Genomic DNA, 20,827 nt, shown 5'->3' with positions numbered 1-20,827 from the left:
AGCTGACTTCCTGGAGCCTTGCCTGCCTTGTCCAAGCCAAACTGTGTCGTGCCAGGTTGGAAGTACAAATATTACTGTTGGTAGCAGGGATGTATTAGCATGAAAGTAGAATTTGTTGTGAATGTGAAGACTTGGCTTCTCAGCTAACAGAACAGAGTTTCCCCTTGAAAACCATTAACAGCCAAGCTGGTCAAAAAGAGCAAAAATTAACAACATACTTTAAATAACTTCTCCATCAACGTTAAAATGTTCTCACTGACTTGTTCCATGTAGTGTTTCAAAAATATGATTTTCAAATACTAAGTAGGGATTGTGGATATTTTTCAACATCCAAAATAAAAAAGGAAACAATAAAACATTTTTCATAAAGGTATTTCTTGCAAACCAAGGCAAGTGTTTGCTAATTTTCCTTTGATTCAATGATTAACTTTGAATTAAACTGTTAAGCTTTTTCTGCCTCACATCGTCAATAAGTAAGACTATGTGAATGCTACAACCATCTTTCTGACACCAGGCTCAGAGCTTTTAGAACTGTTATATTAAAAGGACAAAAAAAAAAAAAAAAGGAAAATCATTACTTCTGTGCTACTAACAAAACTAAGTAATGGTCCCCACTGTGGGTAGGCACACAATCCAGCTATAGCAGGCTGGGGTTTCAAATCAGATTAGTCGCAGAGTGTACAATGATTTTTCAGATTCCTGCATGGCATGTGGCTGGTTCTCTTTTCTACATCTTATTTCAATAGGCAAATTACTAGAAAAAGCCTATGTATAGTTTTTCATATTGGAGATTATTTTTCATTTGGAAACCACTGCATATAAGTGGTTTCTGCTTTGTTTTGAGCTATGTGCCATGTGTCACCCAAATATTTACTTTGCATATTAAAGTAACTCATCTCTAGATCTTATCTGAAAAGAATGATGTTTCATGTTTGAGTCACTCTTATCCTTCTTGTGTAATCAGTGTTCTAAGAAATATGTTGCATTCAGATACCAAACAGGACAGGCAAGTTCTCAGTCAATAGGATGTCTGCTCAGCTATACTAAACTGGCATTTTAATTGGGAGAGGAATTTTTTCTACCTGCGCTACATTTATGGTAGACAATAGCAGGGATATTCACAGACATTGGGATTTCTTGAATTACAAAACACTTCCAGCTCCAGATACCATTGACTACAAACAAATACCTGCTGGTGTAAGCAGAAGAGGAATTGTGTGCACAAGGTCTCTGCTTTTTATAACTGGAAAGATGGTTCAGATTTTTCTCCAAGCTTTATTAGGAAAGAACCTTTATTCATTGTTAGTTTTCCAGTAGCAGAGAAACTATATCACAATATGGGTTATCTGTAATAAGACCTCAATTCAACTTTGGTTTTGTCATGCTTTAAAAAGGTTTCAGTCAACTGGGCTAGACCCTGAACACAAAACAGCAAGAAAAAGACAATCGTGCTTCAAAGAACATACGAACTATTTAAAAGGGAGCAAAGGGAGGAACACATCTCACAATTTCATCCACCTACAAGTTAGGAGCACAGTGTGAGCCAGTTGGCTGAGGCTCCCCCTAAAGTCAATGGAGAGATACAGAAAACTCCACTTTGCTCCATTCTACCCTCATACATGGCGTGAACAAGGCCTGGCCAAGGAGGAGACCTGCCCTGCCCTAGCAGGGGCTTGCTGTGTTGCTGTGTGCTCTGTCCTGTGTGCGTCCTCGGGATGCTCTCAGTCCTGGGCCAGGCTCCTCCCAGAGATTTCACTGGGGCAGCTTCCCCATGATACTGCCTTACTTATGGGCCTGTGTAGGGCTCGATATCCAGAAGTGCTCTGGCTCCACCAGCAGCTATGCAGGAATCCCCAGGTTAGGTTTTACAGCCTTTATCATACACAATGATCCTTCTGATCTTAACTCCATGGTTACAACATCCACAGGCAGAACTAGGGCTATCAACTACATACAGGGGAGAAAAAAAAAAAAATCTTGAATCCAATTGTTCCATCATACGAGAGACTGTAAGCAAAAATATGAGAGAAGCCCCCAAATAATTGTCAATGTAGCTCCTACGTGCAACAAGAGGCTATCGTTTGTGACAATAGGAAAAAGCAATCAGCTCTTGATCGACTCATTTATAACGATTATTACACCCTTGTTTGTCTCTGATAGCATACATCATATTCAGGGGACTGATATAATGACTCAAGGGGACTGATATAATCTTTCTCTTTGCTAAGTATCACACTGTTTCTCTTCAAGCAAACAGCATAATTAAGATTGCAAAAGAAAGCCAGTGATACACATGGAAGCAGAAGTTTAAAATCACTCACTTCCCCCATAGGCTGAAGAATCACGATGAGGTTGGTGAGTGACCACAGCAGGGAAAAAAGCATGTATGGCAGGAGACAAGAGGATCTTTACGTCCTCTCATCTCACCTATAATAAACGCTGAGAATGTGAGAACGTGTGCATGCCCAGTGCCACTTGGAACAGGTGAAACAGAGCTGGGTCTCAAGTGAGTGCCTGCCTCCTGTACGCCTGTAAACAGCCCTAAGAGCTTAAACAACTTCAGGTTCTTTCACGAGCGTCAACTTGGCAGTGTGTTAAGCATACTAAAGCTGTTCTAAATATTTAAGTACTTAAACCACCCTACACCACAGTAAGAATTTCTTGTGCATGAGCACTTTTGGATGCACTCATAGTTTCATCACTTCTTTTCCTCTACTCTTTAGAGGAAAAAAAAAGAGATGAGCCTCCCCAAAGAAACAGGCCCTTTCTCCCACAGATTCATTTCCTGCTTAATGGTAATGTCTCTGCAATGTTACAGTCACTGAAAAGCAAGGAGTGCAAGATTTCAGGGATAGTGATTACCATCTTCACAACATAAACACTAAGAATACAGGTAATTACTAAATTAACATTTTTATATGTCAACATGGAAGAGGGGAACTGTGGCCTATGGCTGAGTCTAAACTGTGTGCCCTGCAGAAGACCCAGTATACATTCAGAAAAAAAAAGATTTATAGAAAAATATACAGTCTCACAATATCCTGCCACAAAGAAATATTAATTTGATGTGCAACCACAGCCACCCTAAAATCTATCTTTAACCTACCTTATCAAATGTTTCCATAAACAAAAGAAAATCCAGTCTGTGCCAAGTATCTACCTGGTTCCCCACAGAGCTGGGCAGGAGCAGGAAGGCGAAAGACGCAATCCTGCGCAGACAGCCCCCATGGCACACATCTTGGCAGCCATTCCTCTTCCCCAGTCTCACATGCTGCGGACACTTGAAAACAGAGAGAAACACATGCACTTTTTGGTATCCATGGCTTTTTTTCCCCATAGACACATACATGCTCACAAATCTATTGCTGAGGTTCAGATCACAGGGGACCATCTCACAAGCATCATTTAACAGGTATTTAGCTCATATATATATATATATATAAAAAAAAAAATAGAAATATAAAGGGACTATCCTTGACTCCATTTTGTTCTACAGATTGTTACTGTTTTGACACTTCCCTCTTTTCTTTCTTCTATACAGAATGTTTTCAGTAGACCCTAAAACACCTCTTTGAAGAATGGTATGTTGCAGTATGAACACGTGGTGACTAAACCTGATCCAGCCTCTGTCTATACTGACAGGTAAGTTCTAGTATGGAACACCTGAAAAGTTAAGAGCACATCATGTGCTTCTCTAGCGCCAGCAGGACATTCACCAGCACAGATAAAAATACCCAGAGATGTATTCTGCCATATGTTCTCTATATCCTCTTATGTTCTGTGGTTTTGTCTGAGTTCTGGGTTCATTCACAATATGTCAGTCTCAGAAGGCTCACTACCCTTTCCATTTTCATTCATTTTATTATTCTGTTCATCAACATCATTCCTTCATTCTTGATTTTCACCAGTGCAAAGCATGTCATGAACGTGAATAAGATGTTTCTAAGAAAAACTTACAAACGTCTCTAATGTGCTAGCAGAGGGCCAGATTTTTACAGATGGGTTTGTTGTTGAAGAATTTGAGGCAACTGTTGACTGAAAAACTTATGATGATGTTTGTATCTCACAGGAACCATGAGTTGTTAATGACTGCATCTGCAAGGAACAGAATGAGTAAAGACACACATAGAGTGAGAGTTTGTGGTGGGTTAACCTTTGCTAAAAGCCAACCGCCCACCCAGCCACTTGCTTGCTGCACGACAGGGAGAGAAAATAGGAGTAACAGGAATGAGAAAGCTCATGGCTCAAGATAAAGACAGGGGGATCACTTACCAATTACCATCATGGACAAAACAGACACAACATGGGGAAAATTAACTTACTTTATTGCCAGTTAAAATAAATAATTTCAGGTAGTGGGAAACAAAAAGACAAACATTAACACAACACCTTTCCTCCCCCTCTCCCAGGCTCTGATTCACTCCTTCACTCCTGACTCCTCTACCTACCCTGAGCGGTGCAGGGGGAACTGGGGGTTGTGGTCGGTCCATAGCAGCTCCTGTCCGCTGCTCCTTCCTCCTCACACTCTCCAATACAGTCTCATTCCTTTTATTTATCCCATATTTCAGTCTCTTCAACACCCTCTTACTACCTGTTGTATTTATACGTTATAGCTATACCTCCTGACTTTTAACCTCATCAAACATTCTCAATACCTTACCATATTTAGCCATACATGCAGAAGTAATCATCTTTTTCCATCAGAAATGACCACTGAACCCTGAGAAATAAAACCTTTCCTGAGAAAGTGTTGTCAAAATAACGTATCTCCCCAAAGCATTTGTTTCAATAAAGCAGCATTTTAACATCTCTATTAAAATTAAGTTGTGTAATAATATGATCAGTCTATTATCCCCTTTACAAGGAGAGAATGCAGAGGAGTGAATAACTTGCCCAATATCACACGGAAACCTGTGAAAGAGCAAAGATTTGAAACGCAAAAATAGGATTAGCCTCAGTTACTGTCAGCCATCTTTTCATATTTTTAGTTTAGCCTGGAGACATGGCTCTTGTCAGGGGAGTCCACAACTACTGTGATGGTAGCTGAATGTAAATCGTAGCATGTGTGTAGTGTACAAAGTGCTGAGCATCCATTCTTGCCAGTGAGGCAAATCCAAGCAAGTGCTCTGTACCTGGTCCTTCAAGTCCAGATGAGAGGCAGGTGATGTGCTTTCACCATTAACACCATCCATTAACAACAAAAATCTCTGTTTCAAAGAGTTTCCAAGTTTTGGTGACAAAAGGGGTATGAAAACTCAGCTGTTCACTCTCTTCTTCCTTTACCCACTGGCATTGTCTCAGCCGTACCTTAATATTTTGCTAATTATTGTGCAATTCTGACCTCTCAAGGTCAGGGGCTTCCTGCACTGCTGCAGCCCTTTCTTGAGTAAGACTTTGTTTGCCCAGGAGCCGAGTGAACAGCATGTTTTGGACCACAACGTGGGTCCCCCAGGCAAACCTGATGCATCATGCTCTCTCCTTGTCGGGAGCGCTGCGGATGGGCTCCTGTTGCGGAGAACAGTCTTTGCACAAAACAGTTTTGCAGTGGGTTTGGATGAAGCAAGAATGATCCTTACTAAGAAGTTCATGTGGCCACCATTATACTTGGAGATGCCAAATCTGTGGCATCTGGAGGAGTGTTTTAGGTTTTGTCTTTGTTTCTCACCATCCAAATATATTTTAATTGGTAATAAATTAATTTTCCCCAAGTCGAGTCTGTTTTGCCCGTGATAGTAATTGGTAAGTGATCTCCCTGTCTCTACCTCAACCAAAGAACACTTCCATCTTATTTTCATCCCCTGTACTGCTGAGGAGGAGAGTGAGAATGTCTGGGTGGGTGTCTGGCAGCTGGCCAAGGTCAACCCACCACAGAGACAAAGCATCTATTTAAATAAAAGTCCAGTTCAGCTACAAACCTAGTTACCAAGGATATCCCAGCTATAATGTCAATGGTTACCAACCTGCGCAGGTATCTTTCCTGATCTAAGCACAAATGCTTAATCAGTCAGGAAGCTGAAGTGATCATTGACTTTGATAGCAAAATATCAGAGCCCCATACACAACTGTACCTAGTTTTTTCATCATTCTCTGTGATGGTTTGTATAGAAGCACAATAGGTTAAGATATACGCTTTTCTCTCCATTATCCTCACGTTATTCCCATGCTTCTTCTAATTGTCTTCATCTAGCTTTCAGGTTAGCATGAAGTAAAATTTCTGGGATATTAGAAAACTATCCATGAAAAAACTCCGGTGTAAGCCTGTCACACAACATTCCTTTTGCTGCAGAGCAGGTGTGAGCGGTAGGCTGGGACGGCTGGCGAACTGAGGTAATTATACACTGTCTACCAACCCAACTCGTTCACATCTTCAACTGGATACGCTACTGAGGCATGACGGCAGGTCATGTCACTGATCATGTGTGCTGCTTTATTTCCTAGACACAGCCGCATTGCAAAGACATGGATGAAGTGATCAACTTTTGAAGTGGTTTTGCTCCCCATATTTGCCAGAGCTACCTAAAGGTAAGAGCTTTCAAATTACTTGGGATCAATACTATGTTTACTCCTTAGGAAGTAAAGAAAGGGAGGTGGCAAGGACTAAAAAAGACAGTGAGCTCAAGGAGCATGACAGCTCTGGCTCACTGTTGTAAATGTTAACTCTATGATTAAATTGTCGAGCTTTCAAAATCTGCAAACTCTCTCTCATGTTCCTAAAATCTGGAGGCAAAGATTTTTCTCAGGATATTTTAACTTTCATCTAGAACAGATCAGAGATGGAAAAGAGGAAAACGAGCTTTCTGATAAGGTGAAGATGAGAACAGTAATAAGAATGGAAAGTCAAACTAATGCACCAGAGGAAAGGGCTTAGCTCACACATAAAAGCAGGGCACACACCTGCTTTCTTCAAATGAATGTTTATTCATAATAACTTTGTAAGAGTTGCTAAACCAGGTCCAGATGCTATGTGACACATTACTTGAGCTGTTCTATCAGTTTTCAATTGAAGGACAAGTTACGGACATTATTTTTACATAGGTATAAAAGAAATGCTGGCTACCCATGATTCAATGCTGTCAGTAAGGGAATGTTAATCCATAGAAGAATTAAATTAAAAGACGGCAAACGTTAAACTTTAAGGCAATGATGAAGTGCTGGAAACAACTGTGTAAGGCTGCCCTCAATTCCAACAGCCAGAAGGGAACGTGAAAGACAGAATTGTGTCAATAGAGGACAAAGGCTGAATCTAAACTCAGTATTTCCTATCTTCTGTTGTTTGCTCAAGTTTTAAGACGAGCCATGGCCAAATGTGGACCATGTCACTGCAGAATGGTTGCAGTGTCTCCCCAATAGTGTTTCCGTATACAACAGAGCTAAGCAAAACCAAGACTAATTAATTTGCTCATCGTCCCTGTTGCAGAACAGGAACTGAGCCCATCTTTTTTTCCACCCCCAGTCCAGGTTAATGCACAAACCACTGGACAATACTTCCTTTTAGTGGTTAGTACTCTATTTTTAGAATGGTAATTAGGGAAGGACAAGTTCTAATGCAATCCCAGGGCCCAGTTGTGCTCATCCTTCAGAATAAGGGCCCTTGAAATGTGAGTGAAGTTGGTCATCTGAAGGAAGCAAGGGATTATACCTTGAACAGTAAATTAAGGAACAAGATTTGAGAGATACATCTGGTTTGCATCAAAGGTTAACACAGAAACCAGTGATGGATCTTATTCAGTATTTTAATTAATAATCTTGACAGAAATATAGGAGTGGCTAATAAAATGTATGAATGAAGAAACAAATTATGGAAGCAGAAAATCTATTACACAGAATGAGAAAACAGAGAACTGCTGTGACAGAATTCATATGTATTATAATGCTACAAAGCAGTGCATTTAGAAAATTACATCAGGAATTTCAGCTACAAGCTGGGAGTTCATTAGTACAAAATGACACTGGAGGAGAAAGACCTACTGCTGGTTAATGACAGCATAAATACAAACCATTAGCACGATGTGGCTGTGGAAAAGTGCTACTGGATTATTCTAAAGACAGCATTTCCATTAAATACAAGATGACATCCATACCATTATATAGGCTGAGGACAGAGCTCATCAGCCACTCATGGCCAAGAAGGATGAATTCACTGTACAGAAACAAGAAGGACTCAAAAGCTTGCTTAGCCCTATGAAGGAAAGGCTGCAGAGAGACAGAAATGTTCTCTGGGCTGTCTCAAGAGAAAAAGGTTTTTCTATAAAAGCATGATGTTGCCACAATAACAAACAGGAATAAACTACCATCAATAATTTTAGGCTAGAAGGTTTGTGAAAGTTTACAGTATTTTGAACAGCTTTAGAGGTGAGAGCAACAGGAGCAGTAAATGTACTAAATTATAGACTGGAGCTCCCTTCATTAAGGAATAACCTAACATGAACATCTGACCTGGGACAGGACTGGAAAATCCAGTGAGACCCTGCCTATCCAGCAGCCTTGTGAGTCCACATAGGCAGAGCCAGGGTGTTGATCTGCATGCACAAGTGCTGCAGCTGCCTGCACAAGCCCAGTAACCAGGCGACCAGCCCTCCGGGCACACATCACAGCAAACGAACACTGGGTTGCACTTTTAAAACAAAATAAAACAAAACAAAACGCCCAAACCTTCCAAATCTCTTTTCATCTGTGTCACCATTTCCAATACCATGAAGGAGAAAAGGTTTTTTCCAAAATGGAAAAAGCAAAGAGGTCTTTCTTTCTCAGTGGAGCTCACTTCACCAACATTTTACTCTTCAGTATATGCTTCCTCCTGATTTTGTGAACAATGGTTACGCTCATTTTACTCTAAACTTCCATGTAAGCCATGGGGACTTGGATTACACATAAATATCTCCCTTTCCACATGAGAGGAGAAGCGGTATCTACACAGTGACTTTCTGGGTTCTCCTCAGCTTCCTGGCTCAATGACAAAAACATCCTCATTACTTCAACAGATGAACAACCAACTTCTTCCACTGACCACTTCAAGCAGTGACCTTACATATTGGCTAGTGAGTCAACGCAGTCAACAGACAAGCCAAGGGAACCAGGTGGAGAGTTGGCAACAAGAAATACAGTTCACATTCAGTTGAATCCCCCATAGCTACATCCTCTCCATTTGGGAAGGGAAGCTGGTAGCCTGATACAGGCTTAAAAACCAGAACAACTGTAGGATTAAAAATGAAATTCAGGAGTAAAGAACAGGGAATTGGCAGAGCATCCTTCATGTCACTGAAAAGGTTGTCTACTTCAGACATCCTGAATACTTTTTAATGTCCAACTTCTAATTTGCTGCCAGCAGTCATCTCTTTTAGCTTCTATTTTAAGAATCAGAGTAAACAAATACCTGAATGCTGCTCCCCAACTCTTTGTTTATCTGTAATAGAGCTGGAACTATTCCTTCCTGAACATCTGAAAAGCCTCAGCACATTGTGAATCTTACCATAAATGACAAACTCAGGGCTTATGGGAAAAAAGATCTCTCCACTGAGGAATTCAGTATTTCATTGCTAGCTGAAAACTAGAATTAACTGCTTCAATAAAGTAAAACAGAGGCACTCGATATTGTTCAAGCTACAGATGCAATTGCACACCAGCAATGGCATTTTATGGTCACTCTTTAAAATAGCAGAAATTGAAACTGTCTCATAAACACAGCTGGAAGGGCTAAATGCCCAAGAAAACATTAAACTAGTGATGGCAGGAGAACAAGAATGCATTACAGCAAACTGAAAGCCTTTGGACTAGTATCCTACAAGCCAACAGATCACTGGTGAAAACTGCTATACCTCCATGTGTCCATGAAATCTGAAGATCACTTACTATAACATTTTAACATTAATCTTGCAAAATACAAAACTTCTGAATGCATTACCTTATCTTCTTCAAATATCTTAATCACTTAATGTTTCCTCCCAAATTCCATGTTCCCTTTTTTCTGTCTCTGAACCCACTCTTGCTGAAGTCAATGGCAAATCCCACACTGACATCAGCTGGAGCTGGAATGGAGATTAAACACTTTTCTTACAAAGTCACTGCTTCCCCTCCTGCCTAAGATTCTGGATGCCATCCTGGCACGTGATGTGATAGCCAAATATGATAACCTCCTGCCAAATGACATGATACTGATCCAGCCCTTATTGCCAGCTGTAGTACAGATAGGGCACAGAGACAGCCCTTTACAACTTTAGTCCCTCTCTCACATATCCAAGCTGTCCCTACATCTTCTCCACTCCCAGAACTGCTAGGTATTTTGTGCTGTTACATCCATGTCTGGGTCCTGGGAGCAGCTCCACTGCTTCAACTGGAATAAAGATAGGCCAGTGCCAAGTACTTTTGAAAACTTCTTATAAACTTCAATCGGAGTCTGCAGTATGAGACCAACAATTAATGTTCTTGCTAAAACAAGCCTCAGTTAAATTAAAAAAAAAAAAAATTGTAAACCTTCATCAGATTTCACAGAAGTACCACATCATTTTTTTAACTAGCTCAATCTACTTCTTAGGAAGAACCACAACAGAACAGAATACCAAGGTAAGGGAAATGTTACCTGGACTCTGATACACATGCCCCTGCCAAATCCCATCTGCCTCCTCTCCTTTTCAGACTATAATTTTTGAATCTGAATGGAGAAGAATTAGTACTGCGGTGAACTTCAATTTTCAAATGAAATCGTAAATACTTCATTGGCACAGGGTCATAAGACTAAAAAAAGATGCATCAGCACTCAGGTAATGAGATTTCTGAAATGACTGTCAAGTAGCTCCCAGTTTGTGTTCTGCTGAGCTATATGTAGGTCAAAACAGACACAAATCCCACAGGATTCTCCAGGCTCATGAATGCTTCCATTTCAAATACCATAACATCACCTTTGAAGAAGTGTTTGTGGGAAAAGCATATTTCCAATGAACTTGAAATCAGCCTGGAAAAAGTATTTCTGAAAGGTGAAAAATGATTTGCATAGACAGGACTGTCTCTCTGCCCATCACTGCAAACATGCAGCACCCAAAAGGAGGAAAGTCACCCTTCTCTTTGCAACTATTTGAACCATACATGGGAGACCAAATGACAACTGTGTCAGGACTCCTGAAAAGATTGTCCTCCACGTGTCTCAGTTTCCCCTTTACAAAGCACAAATGACAGTGCCTGTGCCTCTTTGCAGGTACACGTTGAACTATTCTCATCTGTGGGATTATTTAGCTGTCAGGGATGTTCAGGAGGGAACGTGCAGAGGTGCGGGTGAGAGCCAGAAAGCGGGGCCCTGCCATGGAATTTTCCAGTTCAGCAGCTTTGCTTGGCTGCATGATGACTGCTCTTCACACCAGAACACAAGTGCCTGGAGAAAATCCAGAGGAAGATGATGGAAACTGCCATTGCCCATTCTCCCCTAGGATATGTCCTTCCTGGAATATAAAGGCTTTGTCATTTCCACCTTCCTTTCCCTGAATTGGCTCTTTGTGTGTATGCCTCAGGGTGCGATTAGCTTTTTTTTTTTTTTAAATACTAATTTCCACAGGACTTAAAGTGAACTTTATTTTCCAGTGCAAACTGATTATACCCATATGTAGAAGAGACTGAGACTTCAGAGGAGGGAAGGCGCAGACTTGTTTCGGTGTCCCCAGGACTATACATTTCTGCCTGCAAATCAAGCAGTTTGCAGTTGCTTGAGTCAATCTTGAGTGCTTCAGATAAACCAAGCCCCCACTTCAGGAGTGCACAAGGGTCTGCTCTGCCCTTGCAGAGAACTCTGCTCAGTGTGACTGCAAAGAAGACAACTTACATCACCTCCTGAGGTATTAAGCGTGGGCCTCCTAAATGTTACTGGTTTCTGGAGGGGAGTTTATAGGACATTCTCCTATTCTTCAGGAACTGCTGCCTGATATTTCTCCTTACGACTTTTTCCTGTAGGGCTACTAACACTGTCTGTTCTCTCCCATACCTTCCTCTCCAGCAGATGATCGCATCTGAGAGAGGAGAGGAAAGTCTCTAGCTCTAATCTATGGCAATAACACTTACAGGTTTGGGGGTCACAGCCCCAAATAGCTCTCAGGCATCACAGGCATGGTTGCAACCAAGAACTGAGAGTAACCACTTATGCCAAATGAAAGGGTCTACTGCATTGCAAAAAACACCCTAGAGAATGCCTTTCCTGGACTTCTGGACTTGCAGCATTCAGGCGCAGGTGTCTAACCCCCTGGTACTTTCTCCTAAGTAGGCTGAAGAAGCTTGTGCAGAAGCTGAGGCCCAGCTGCCCATCCATTCTCCCAGCTCATCTGCTCTGGGGCAGGTCCTCCATCAGAACACACAGAGCTACTAGCAGCACTATTAGAAGCGTATAACAAGACACTGAAAACGAGCAAATTCAGGGCACCAACTTTATCAACAGCCTATGGCCCACAGCTTCTCTGCTTGACAGCTCTAGGAGATCAAACACAAACCTGGCATCCAGTCGGACTTCCACACTATTCCTGGCTCTGCTGCTGATTCACTTCTCCATCTCTTGTCCTATACATTTAACTGGTGATATTATACTAATACCTCACTGGGTGGAGCAAGCATTAGTCAGTGTTTGCTTGCATTCAGCTGTTAACTTGCAACGCTCTCACTATGTCAACCACTATTATTCCATCCTACTCTGAGCCTCATGACAGGCCTTTTCCCTGGGCCTATAGTCACTGGATGAAATTCAAAAGCCCTTTCCTCTTTTTCCTATTTAACAGTGAGAGAGATGAATTCAGCAGAAACATCACCCCAACTGACACCACCCAGTATTTAGTGTATGGTGTTTAAGTACCAAGATAGTAATAAGCCAAAAACTTGAAGAGACTCCCTATAATTTTGCCCACTTATCCTTGTCCCAAGGAAACAGCCCTTGGTCAGCACTGGCTAATGCAATATTGTCTATCATCACACTCCTGAACCCACAGTTACTATTGACACGCTGTCTTTGCTGTAGATCATTACTCTCCCTTGGCTCTCATAGCTTCATCTTACCCAAGTCCTCTTGATCCTCAGCTTTTCTTTTTTCTTCTCAGTGGGATCTTCACAAAGTTTCAACAATGGCCTATTAATACCTCTGACATTCCTAATCACCTGTTTTAGCTTCTTTATAACAAGCATACCGATATGCACCTTTCCCCATCCCTCCTCTCCAATCCATATATTAGCAATTTTCTCCAGCATCTTTGGCCTTAACATGTATTTCTGATTTTTTCTCCACACCATCCTACCTATTCCTTTTATTATTCATTCTGCTACCACTTTCTGTATCACTTCCCATTCATCCAGATTTGTGAAAATTACATCACTTCTTCCCTAGTGATATTTTCAAATTCCTCCTTTTCTTCCTCCCTAAAAGGACTGATGCTTTATTTCAGCACTACTAATCCCCCCTTTTTTGGCCTCCCCCATACATACTGCCATCCAACACACCTTGAAAACAGACCTGTTGAGACCATCTTGCCTTGTTCAGCAATTTCTATCCTACTCCAGTTTGACTTCACATATTCAGGCAGCTTGTGCCGACTTGCCAAATGTCACATTTCTCAGTCTCTATTAGCTTATCCAAGTGTCTCTTAACAATAAAACCCCTCACTTTTGCATCACCAGTGAGCAGATGAGACGGGCACAGTCCTTATGCAAACCAGGGAAGCGTCTGCACAGCAACACAGGACATTTAGCTGGACTGCAAGGAGCTATGTGGAGTTACATGAGCAGCCAGTAAACCTGCATCAGACTCATGCAGCAGCTTCCCACAAACATCTTTGCTCCTTTTTCTCCCCAAAACTGCCCTTCCTTGCTGACCTGCGCAAAAGGCTGTAACTTACTTCTGCAAAAGACTCCTACAGTTAACATTAGTAGGAAATCAACCAGTTAATACTGGTTCAAGAGACAGCTAGGAATAATTAACACCATTCCATTTACAGTAATACAAACACACATCTCCAGCTGTGTCCTCTTCCTCCCACTCTCCATTACTGCAAGGACCAGTTCCTGCTAACACCTGCAAAACACGCGTATTTTGTGGTCTGATCTTGTTCAGAGCCTTAGGCAGCGCAGTCATATTTAATAATAATGATCTTGTCCAACAAAAGCCTGTCACACTAGTGATGAGACAATAGTTTCACAGTACAAAACCGGTCACAGTAATGATGATGGTAAGGTTGCACAACAACCCGACGAAAGACAGATCTGAATTGCCACTGGTTGCACTGTTGCAGGCTCTGACTTAATGACACATGAAGGTTTTTCACAGGTGCTCCAAAGTGTGCTCTTGCCCTCCTTGATTATTTTGACAATCCATAGAAAAAAATTAGGTTAACTTTTCTGCAAAGGTGACACTCTCAGTCACGAGTTTACACACTTTGAATAGTGTGTTTTCTGGGGGAACATTTCTAGCTTTCCAGCACAAAGAAATATGTAAAGATGGTATTTTCTGTTCCTCCTTCCTATCTTCCTCATCACAAAGTGTAACAGGAACTGACTGCACTTCAGACTATAAAAAAAGCCAGAATATGAGAACTGCTAATTTTCCTTTAAGTGAAATCTGAGTGTAAGAACTAGGAATTACAGAATCAGGCATTGACAAATACAGGGCACTGAAAGTCACTTACAGCAGATTTTATTTTGTACTACTTTTGGCAGGTGAACTGCAGAGATGCCTAGTGAGAAGGCACATGTAGAAATTCCTATGATTATGTACGAACCGCACCATGAACCCTACGTGCAAGAACCCTCTGCACCAGGGTACTGCAGCCAAGAAGGTAAGCAGGCTTCACCAGGAGGGTTTTAGAAAGAGCACCCTCTTGGTGGTTGTGTGGCAAACATTGATAGGTGGTTTCCAGAGTGTAATTGAGCCAGCTCATAAGGGGCGCAGCTTTGCCAGGACCTGATGGGTTTAGAAAGCGCCTGTGCCAGGGCTTATAAAACCCAGGGTTGGGACAGGCAAGCTGATAGGATCTCCTAACAGAAACATCACTTAAAATGACAAAAAATATTTTTGTTGGTTTAGTTAATAATTTTTCAAACAACACATGCTTTATTGGAAAAGGAATTGCAGTTGTATCTCTACTATAATTTCATATTCCTAACAAGAAAACGTTCAGCCAGCAAACTTTGTACATGGACGGGCTATGTCTTGCTTAAATTGTAATCTAGTTTTCCAGAGGGCTGGCCTTATCCCAAATGCTCCTGCTGTCCAGAGCTGCCCTCCCTAGATGAATCATTTCTGCACCCAGGTTCTATAGGGACAAAAGACCCTTCCCCATTGCAGTCTCATGGGGAAACATCATGACTGAAGTGCTGACAATTCAGCTCAATGACTGGAAGCAGGCACCAACAGCTGCTGCTCTGCTGGGTTGGCTTTTCCCTCTGAAACTAGGCATTGCTCTCACACCTACACAAGTATCTCACAACACTCCTTTGTCTTCTGCCTGTTCAAGCCCACGACAAACCGAGGTATCAGTGATTTTACCTTTGTTACCTTCCTGCTATTGAGGAAATTGCCATTCAACAGACAGGACTGGAGCAAAAAATCAGACTGGGAGGTCAGAAGGTGACCAATAAGGCTCGATGTGTCAGTACTGGGCCTCTGAACCTGACTCATTTTTAGAGCATTTTACTCTGATCAGCTATCTCTAAATATTTTTGTCTTCAAAGCTCTCTCTGGCCTCTTTCTAAACTCAGAAGAGCTTGCAAGAGGTTGGGGAGAAAAAGTCTCACTTGTGAGCTACTCAACCAAGGGATAGACACTCAACACATCTAACACCGAGTTGCAGTGTCTTGTCCTTCTGCAGGAAGCGGGTCCTTCACAAAAACACATCGAGTGATAACTCACGCATACTAAGCACATTCCTCTTCTAGATCAGAAGGAAATTCATTACATTTTAATTTTTTACAAATTTGGTTTTCCACTAATAACACCCCCTCTCCCCAAAAAAATCAAACCCAAAACCTAAACACCCCATCACCACCATTAAACCCAAATGCCATTGCAAATCTCTACCACTTCTGGCAAGCCATTCTAGGAAACATTGCTAACATTTTTTCAACTTTGCTATTGTATTTTGTCTCACTCTGGAATATTCCGGTTTTGTATCCCATTCTGTATCCCTGTGGGCTTATTCCCTGGTTGGACTCACATTGTTTCTGAAAGGCTCAACGGTGCAAGCTGGACTCCCATGTCAGGGCTGCTCTGCTTGGGGTGAGGGCTTCTCTGACACTGTGTGGGCTTGACTTCTCGTAGGGACTGTCCTCCTGCTGCAGACCAGTCTCGTAGTTTGATACCACATCCATGCTAGCTGGCTGTAAAGTTTTATACATGAATTTATTTTGAATGTATTCATGAATGTATTTTTTTATACATTCATTTATTTCACGCTCAGGTAGGCTGATTACATTCTTAATTTGTAAGATTAGTAAAAGAACTAAAAAAGCATGAGGTGTCTTAGTCACCAGCTTCCCTTCTCCACAACAAAAGGGAAAAGATCTTTAACTTTTTTCTAGAACAAAGGCGATGATGAAATTACCTGGCTGGAAGCTGAGGACAGATAAAATTCAAACTAGAAAAAAGGCTCTAAATACTAATAGTAAGGGTAGTAATCACTAGTTAGAGGTACTGTGGATTCTTTATCAATGAAGTCTTTAAATTAAGACCAAGTATTATTCCAATGCTATGCTGGAATAGTTGCAGTTACTGCCTTTGTGTTGAAAAAACTATTTGGTTTCTCGGTTTATGTTATATAGAAAATGAGACTAGCTAGTCACTGTGGGCTCTTTTGGCTTTAAAAATGCAGCAATCAATTCAGTAGCATTTTTCACCTGTCCTTTACTTCACTGAGCCATGTCAGGCCTCCCCTGCAAGGCACCTCCCCATGGCAGCTTCTTGTCAGACTCCAAACAGGGCTTCCAGGAGGCATAAGCTGTACGCATTTTTATGTTTTGCCCTGTTTTCTTTGCATAGGGGGTTATGAGTATCCTTCTCCCCCACCTTACTCCTGTCGAGAAACAGCCACCCTTGAGCAACCAGGTAAGTGCCAGGGGACTGTGTTTCTGACAATGTTTGTGGTTCCACATGCTAACAAAAGTGAAATGTTTTTAGTTTTAAAATCAACAGAGAAGACAGAGTTTTGTCACCCAATCGCAATCTAAGATGCTGGAAAATTTCCCTAGAAATGTTGGAAGATAAACAAAGATGAGAGACTCAGACTTGTTTTTACAGCATTAGCCGATTTACAGAAGCACCCATTTTTTTTTAAAACCAACTAGGAGCTAGGACTTTCAGAACAAATCATTTTAAGTCCAGTTTATTTCATTGCTCCTGTTCTAGTCACCTTTATGGAAGCACAGAGCTCAAAGGAGACACTGAGGAAAGGCTTCAAAGAACAGACAGATAACATCTCTTACAGGAGCAGAGACACACATTTTTAAAAATCCCTAAGACCAGCAGGCAATTAAACTCAGATATGCTATATCCTACCTATCTAACAGACAATACCTTCCCACTCCTGAAGTTTTGCTTCAGGCTACAGTGTGAATGTACCCTAAACCTATTCTAGGGTGCTTAAAATTGTATTTTTCACTGAAAACACTTCTGAAAAAATACCCTTCATGTACCTACGAGGGGCGTGCCCCTCAAGCAGTATGACAGAGTCAGGTCCAGACTGAAAAAACACGAGGGAAGCTACAGACTTACTAACTGGGGACAGCACCAGCATCTGACTGATGACATTTGTATGTTAGAATGACTATTTTGATTAATTTCTTGTAACTACTGAAAAGTTGATCCAGAAAGCTCCTCTATATCCTTCAAATATCTTCTTCAGCAAGAACATGCATTTTCATATTATTTTAAATATCAGAAGATAAATTCTCAATGTCAGAGTACATCTGCTAGTGGGTGGTGGAGGCTGCCTGACTATGGGGGATTATCCCATAGGCAATTCCCTGTATACGTGCTTATCCGAGTAAATACTGGCTGCTGGTAGAAGCAACATATTGGGATACACAGCACAAGCAGTACAGTGGTTCTTATGAATATACTTGAAATCAATAATAGTAACATAGGTGCCTCTACATCAGCCACGTTAAGAACCCACATTCTCCAATTAGGACTTTACAACTTGTAAAATATTTCCTGTGCTTCTAATTTTGCTGCTTCTCATTTCTTCTTGAACTCAGTTTACTTAGTGTCTCAGCCTCCAATCATCGTAGCAGGAATCTTCTCAAGCAAACCAACATCCACAATATGCCCTTCCTGCCGCCAGCACATCACCACACAGGTCACCTACAGACTGGGCAGACTGTCTTACCTTCTGTGCACCAGCTTGTGTATGGTTGGGTAAGCTTTCATGTATACTTTGAAGATTCTTCATAGCAGAAGGTTAAAAAAGAATCATTAAAAAATAAAAAGTTCTAGCTAGTGCTTATATAGACAGTTTGGCCTTCTTTGCTTGATAAGAAGTCATTCTGTCCATTCTAGATGCAGTCATCATGGCTACAGGAGATGCAAACTTGCTAAATTTAACCAAGTATGTTATTACTTTTCATAAGACAAACAAAAATTAGTACAAGATTGTCCAATTCCCTCCTGTAATTCAGAATCGGGCTCAGAATCAGACTAATACCTAAGATGTTAGCAGTGAAGACGATTAATTTTTTGGAAGATACTTTAAACATTAAGAGACTTGGGAAAGAAGTGGATTGATGCAGTGAAAAGGCAGACAGAATAAGGCAGAGAAAAAGCACAGATGTAGCCAGCAGAAAGAAAAATCAGTAAACCATTCCACGTGTGTCCATCTCTGGCTATAGGTGCTGTTTTGGATGCTGCTTCGTACCTTTCTTCGTGAAGATCTTCAAGGACGCAGACCATTACTGCCCATGCTGCCAATTTCATATTTATAGATACAAAAGACTATAGAGACAAAGTTTATGCAACCAGATGATGTCAAATCTCTGTTTCCTAATAGCTTAAGATTCTACACATAAAACTACTGCTGCTAAGAAACATATATGAGTAGGCTTAGGTTCTGCAGCTCCCTTGCTGGTGAATCCATCTGGAGTTTACCATCACATGGTTGGACTGACTTTAATACAAAAAGCCTTGAAGACTAATTTACAGTGTCACTTGAATTTATGCTCTATTTGAATCATCATTCTGAGCTGTGAAGTGGCCAGCTAGTGAGTACTTCAGTGCTACTACTACTCCTCTCAAATCTCCAACCCAGCTGGGACACAGACTCTTCTGGAATTTTCAACCCACCAGTAACTGAGAGGTTTGGACATGGACATTTTAGAGAAGCACTTACCTTCTGTGCACTGGAACTGACTGGTTGGGATTTCACTTCTCTCTGTTCTTCTTCCTATGGGACCCGCCCCTGCAGGGCTGTGGGCGGTACAGTGTAGCTGATTATTTATACGAAACGCTAAGTTATGAGACTATCTTTACTGTGTTATATATGAGGTAAGAAAATAAACCTGTTACCGTTAACAATACTAGCAAAACATCTCCTGTCTGCACCGTTTCCTTCCCACTACAGTGCGTCATCTCCCAGACAAGGACCTACTAGGCTTTACGCTTTACAGAGAACTTTCACAGTTCTCATCCAAAATCACTTATCTTGTAAAATCAAATCTCCGTAATTATCTCCCCAGAAGGTGCGCAGACCCTGCTCAACACTGACAGCAGCAGCGACTGCTGCTGGTTTTGCTGGCTGGAACGTTAAAGGGAAGAAAACGCTGTATTTCAATGTTTTAAGATCACACATGTTTTCAGGTTAGTACCATAATTACCGTAGGCAACCGGGATGCATGACACGCAGCACTCGGGCTGCTCCCCTACCGTTGCATTTCGTTATGACTGAGGGACCCTGCCCACGCTCTGAAGCTTCTGTAGATACCAGGTAGTTAAAAGAACTTTAAAAACTTCCCACTTAGCCTGGCATTAAGTTTGCTCTAGCTCTGTGTTTTAGGTATTTGGTCAAATTAAGCCACGAAAAGAAGAGCGCGCCCCTGAACAGCTATTTACCAATAGCGACTCCGGACTCCTGGAGATCCTCCCAAGGCCAGGCCTATTTGCCGTAGGAGAGGTTTGCCGGTTCCCCGTACCCCGCGGCTGCTGCCGCACAAGGACCTTCCTCACCGGGCACTACGGGAAGACGCCGGAGAACCGGACAGGCTCTCCCGGTTGCACGGCCAGAGCCGGCGCTGCCGCAGGCCGCAGCCGGCTGGGGACCGCCCGCGCTGCCGGGTCCGGCCCGAGCTGCTCTAGGAAGGGACCCGGAGAGGAAAGGTCCGACCGCGGGGAGCGGCAGGCGGCCCAGAGCCCTTACTAGTTCATCTTCTGAAGCGCCACGCCACGCCCCAGGACACTTTCCTGCAGTTTTTAGACAAAATCACGGCCGATCGCGACTTCCCGCTGCGAAACGGACCAAGCCCCTCCCGGCCGCGGCACCTTCCCCTCAGGGCGGCGCGGGGCGCGGCCGGGCGGCTGAGGGACGGGGGGGGGGGGGCGCGCGCCGCCCTTCCCTTCCCGCCCCCTGGCGGGGCGCAGGGCGCGCTCCCGCCCCGCCCCGCCCCGCCCCGCCCGCGCAGGGCCTGGCGGCGGCGGCGGGCACGTGCCGGCGCGGGAGAGCACCGCTGCAAGCGCGGCCGCGGCTCCGCGGAGGGGAGGGAGGTGGCGGGTCGGGGCGGCCGGAGCGGGCGGTTGTACCGGGTTCCGGGAATGGCGTTCCCCACTGACCGGTCATCTTACAGCAGCCGGGGCTCGCCTGTGTTACAGTCACGTTTTAATTGCGATTACAAA

At 42.6% G+C, this 20,827-nt stretch overlaps 1 protein-coding gene across 1 annotated transcript; it reads left to right on the top strand.

Annotated features, from left to right (window-relative positions):
• The first annotated feature begins 6,329 nt into the window (after positions 1-6,329).
• On the top strand, positions 6,330-19,021 carry LITAFD (LITAF domain containing). Its single transcript, XM_052773282.1, has 5 exons — positions 6,330-6,522; positions 14,671-14,789; positions 16,988-17,053; positions 18,205-18,364; positions 18,835-19,021. Exons 2-5 carry the CDS (start codon positions 14,684-14,686, stop codon positions 18,941-18,943), a joined length of 441 nt encoding a protein of 146 aa, XP_052629242.1. The 5' UTR covers positions 6,330-6,522; positions 14,671-14,683; the 3' UTR covers positions 18,944-19,021.
• The last annotated feature ends 1,806 nt before the right edge of the window (positions 19,022-20,827 follow it).

Source organism: Harpia harpyja, chromosome 21, assembly GCF_026419915.1.
Source record: "Harpia harpyja isolate bHarHar1 chromosome 21, bHarHar1 primary haplotype, whole genome shotgun sequence".
Lineage (NCBI taxonomy): Eukaryota > Metazoa > Chordata > Aves > Accipitriformes > Accipitridae > Harpia > Harpia harpyja.
Note: the sequence above shows the minus strand (reverse complement) of the source record. Positions and strands in the feature narration are given on the sequence as shown.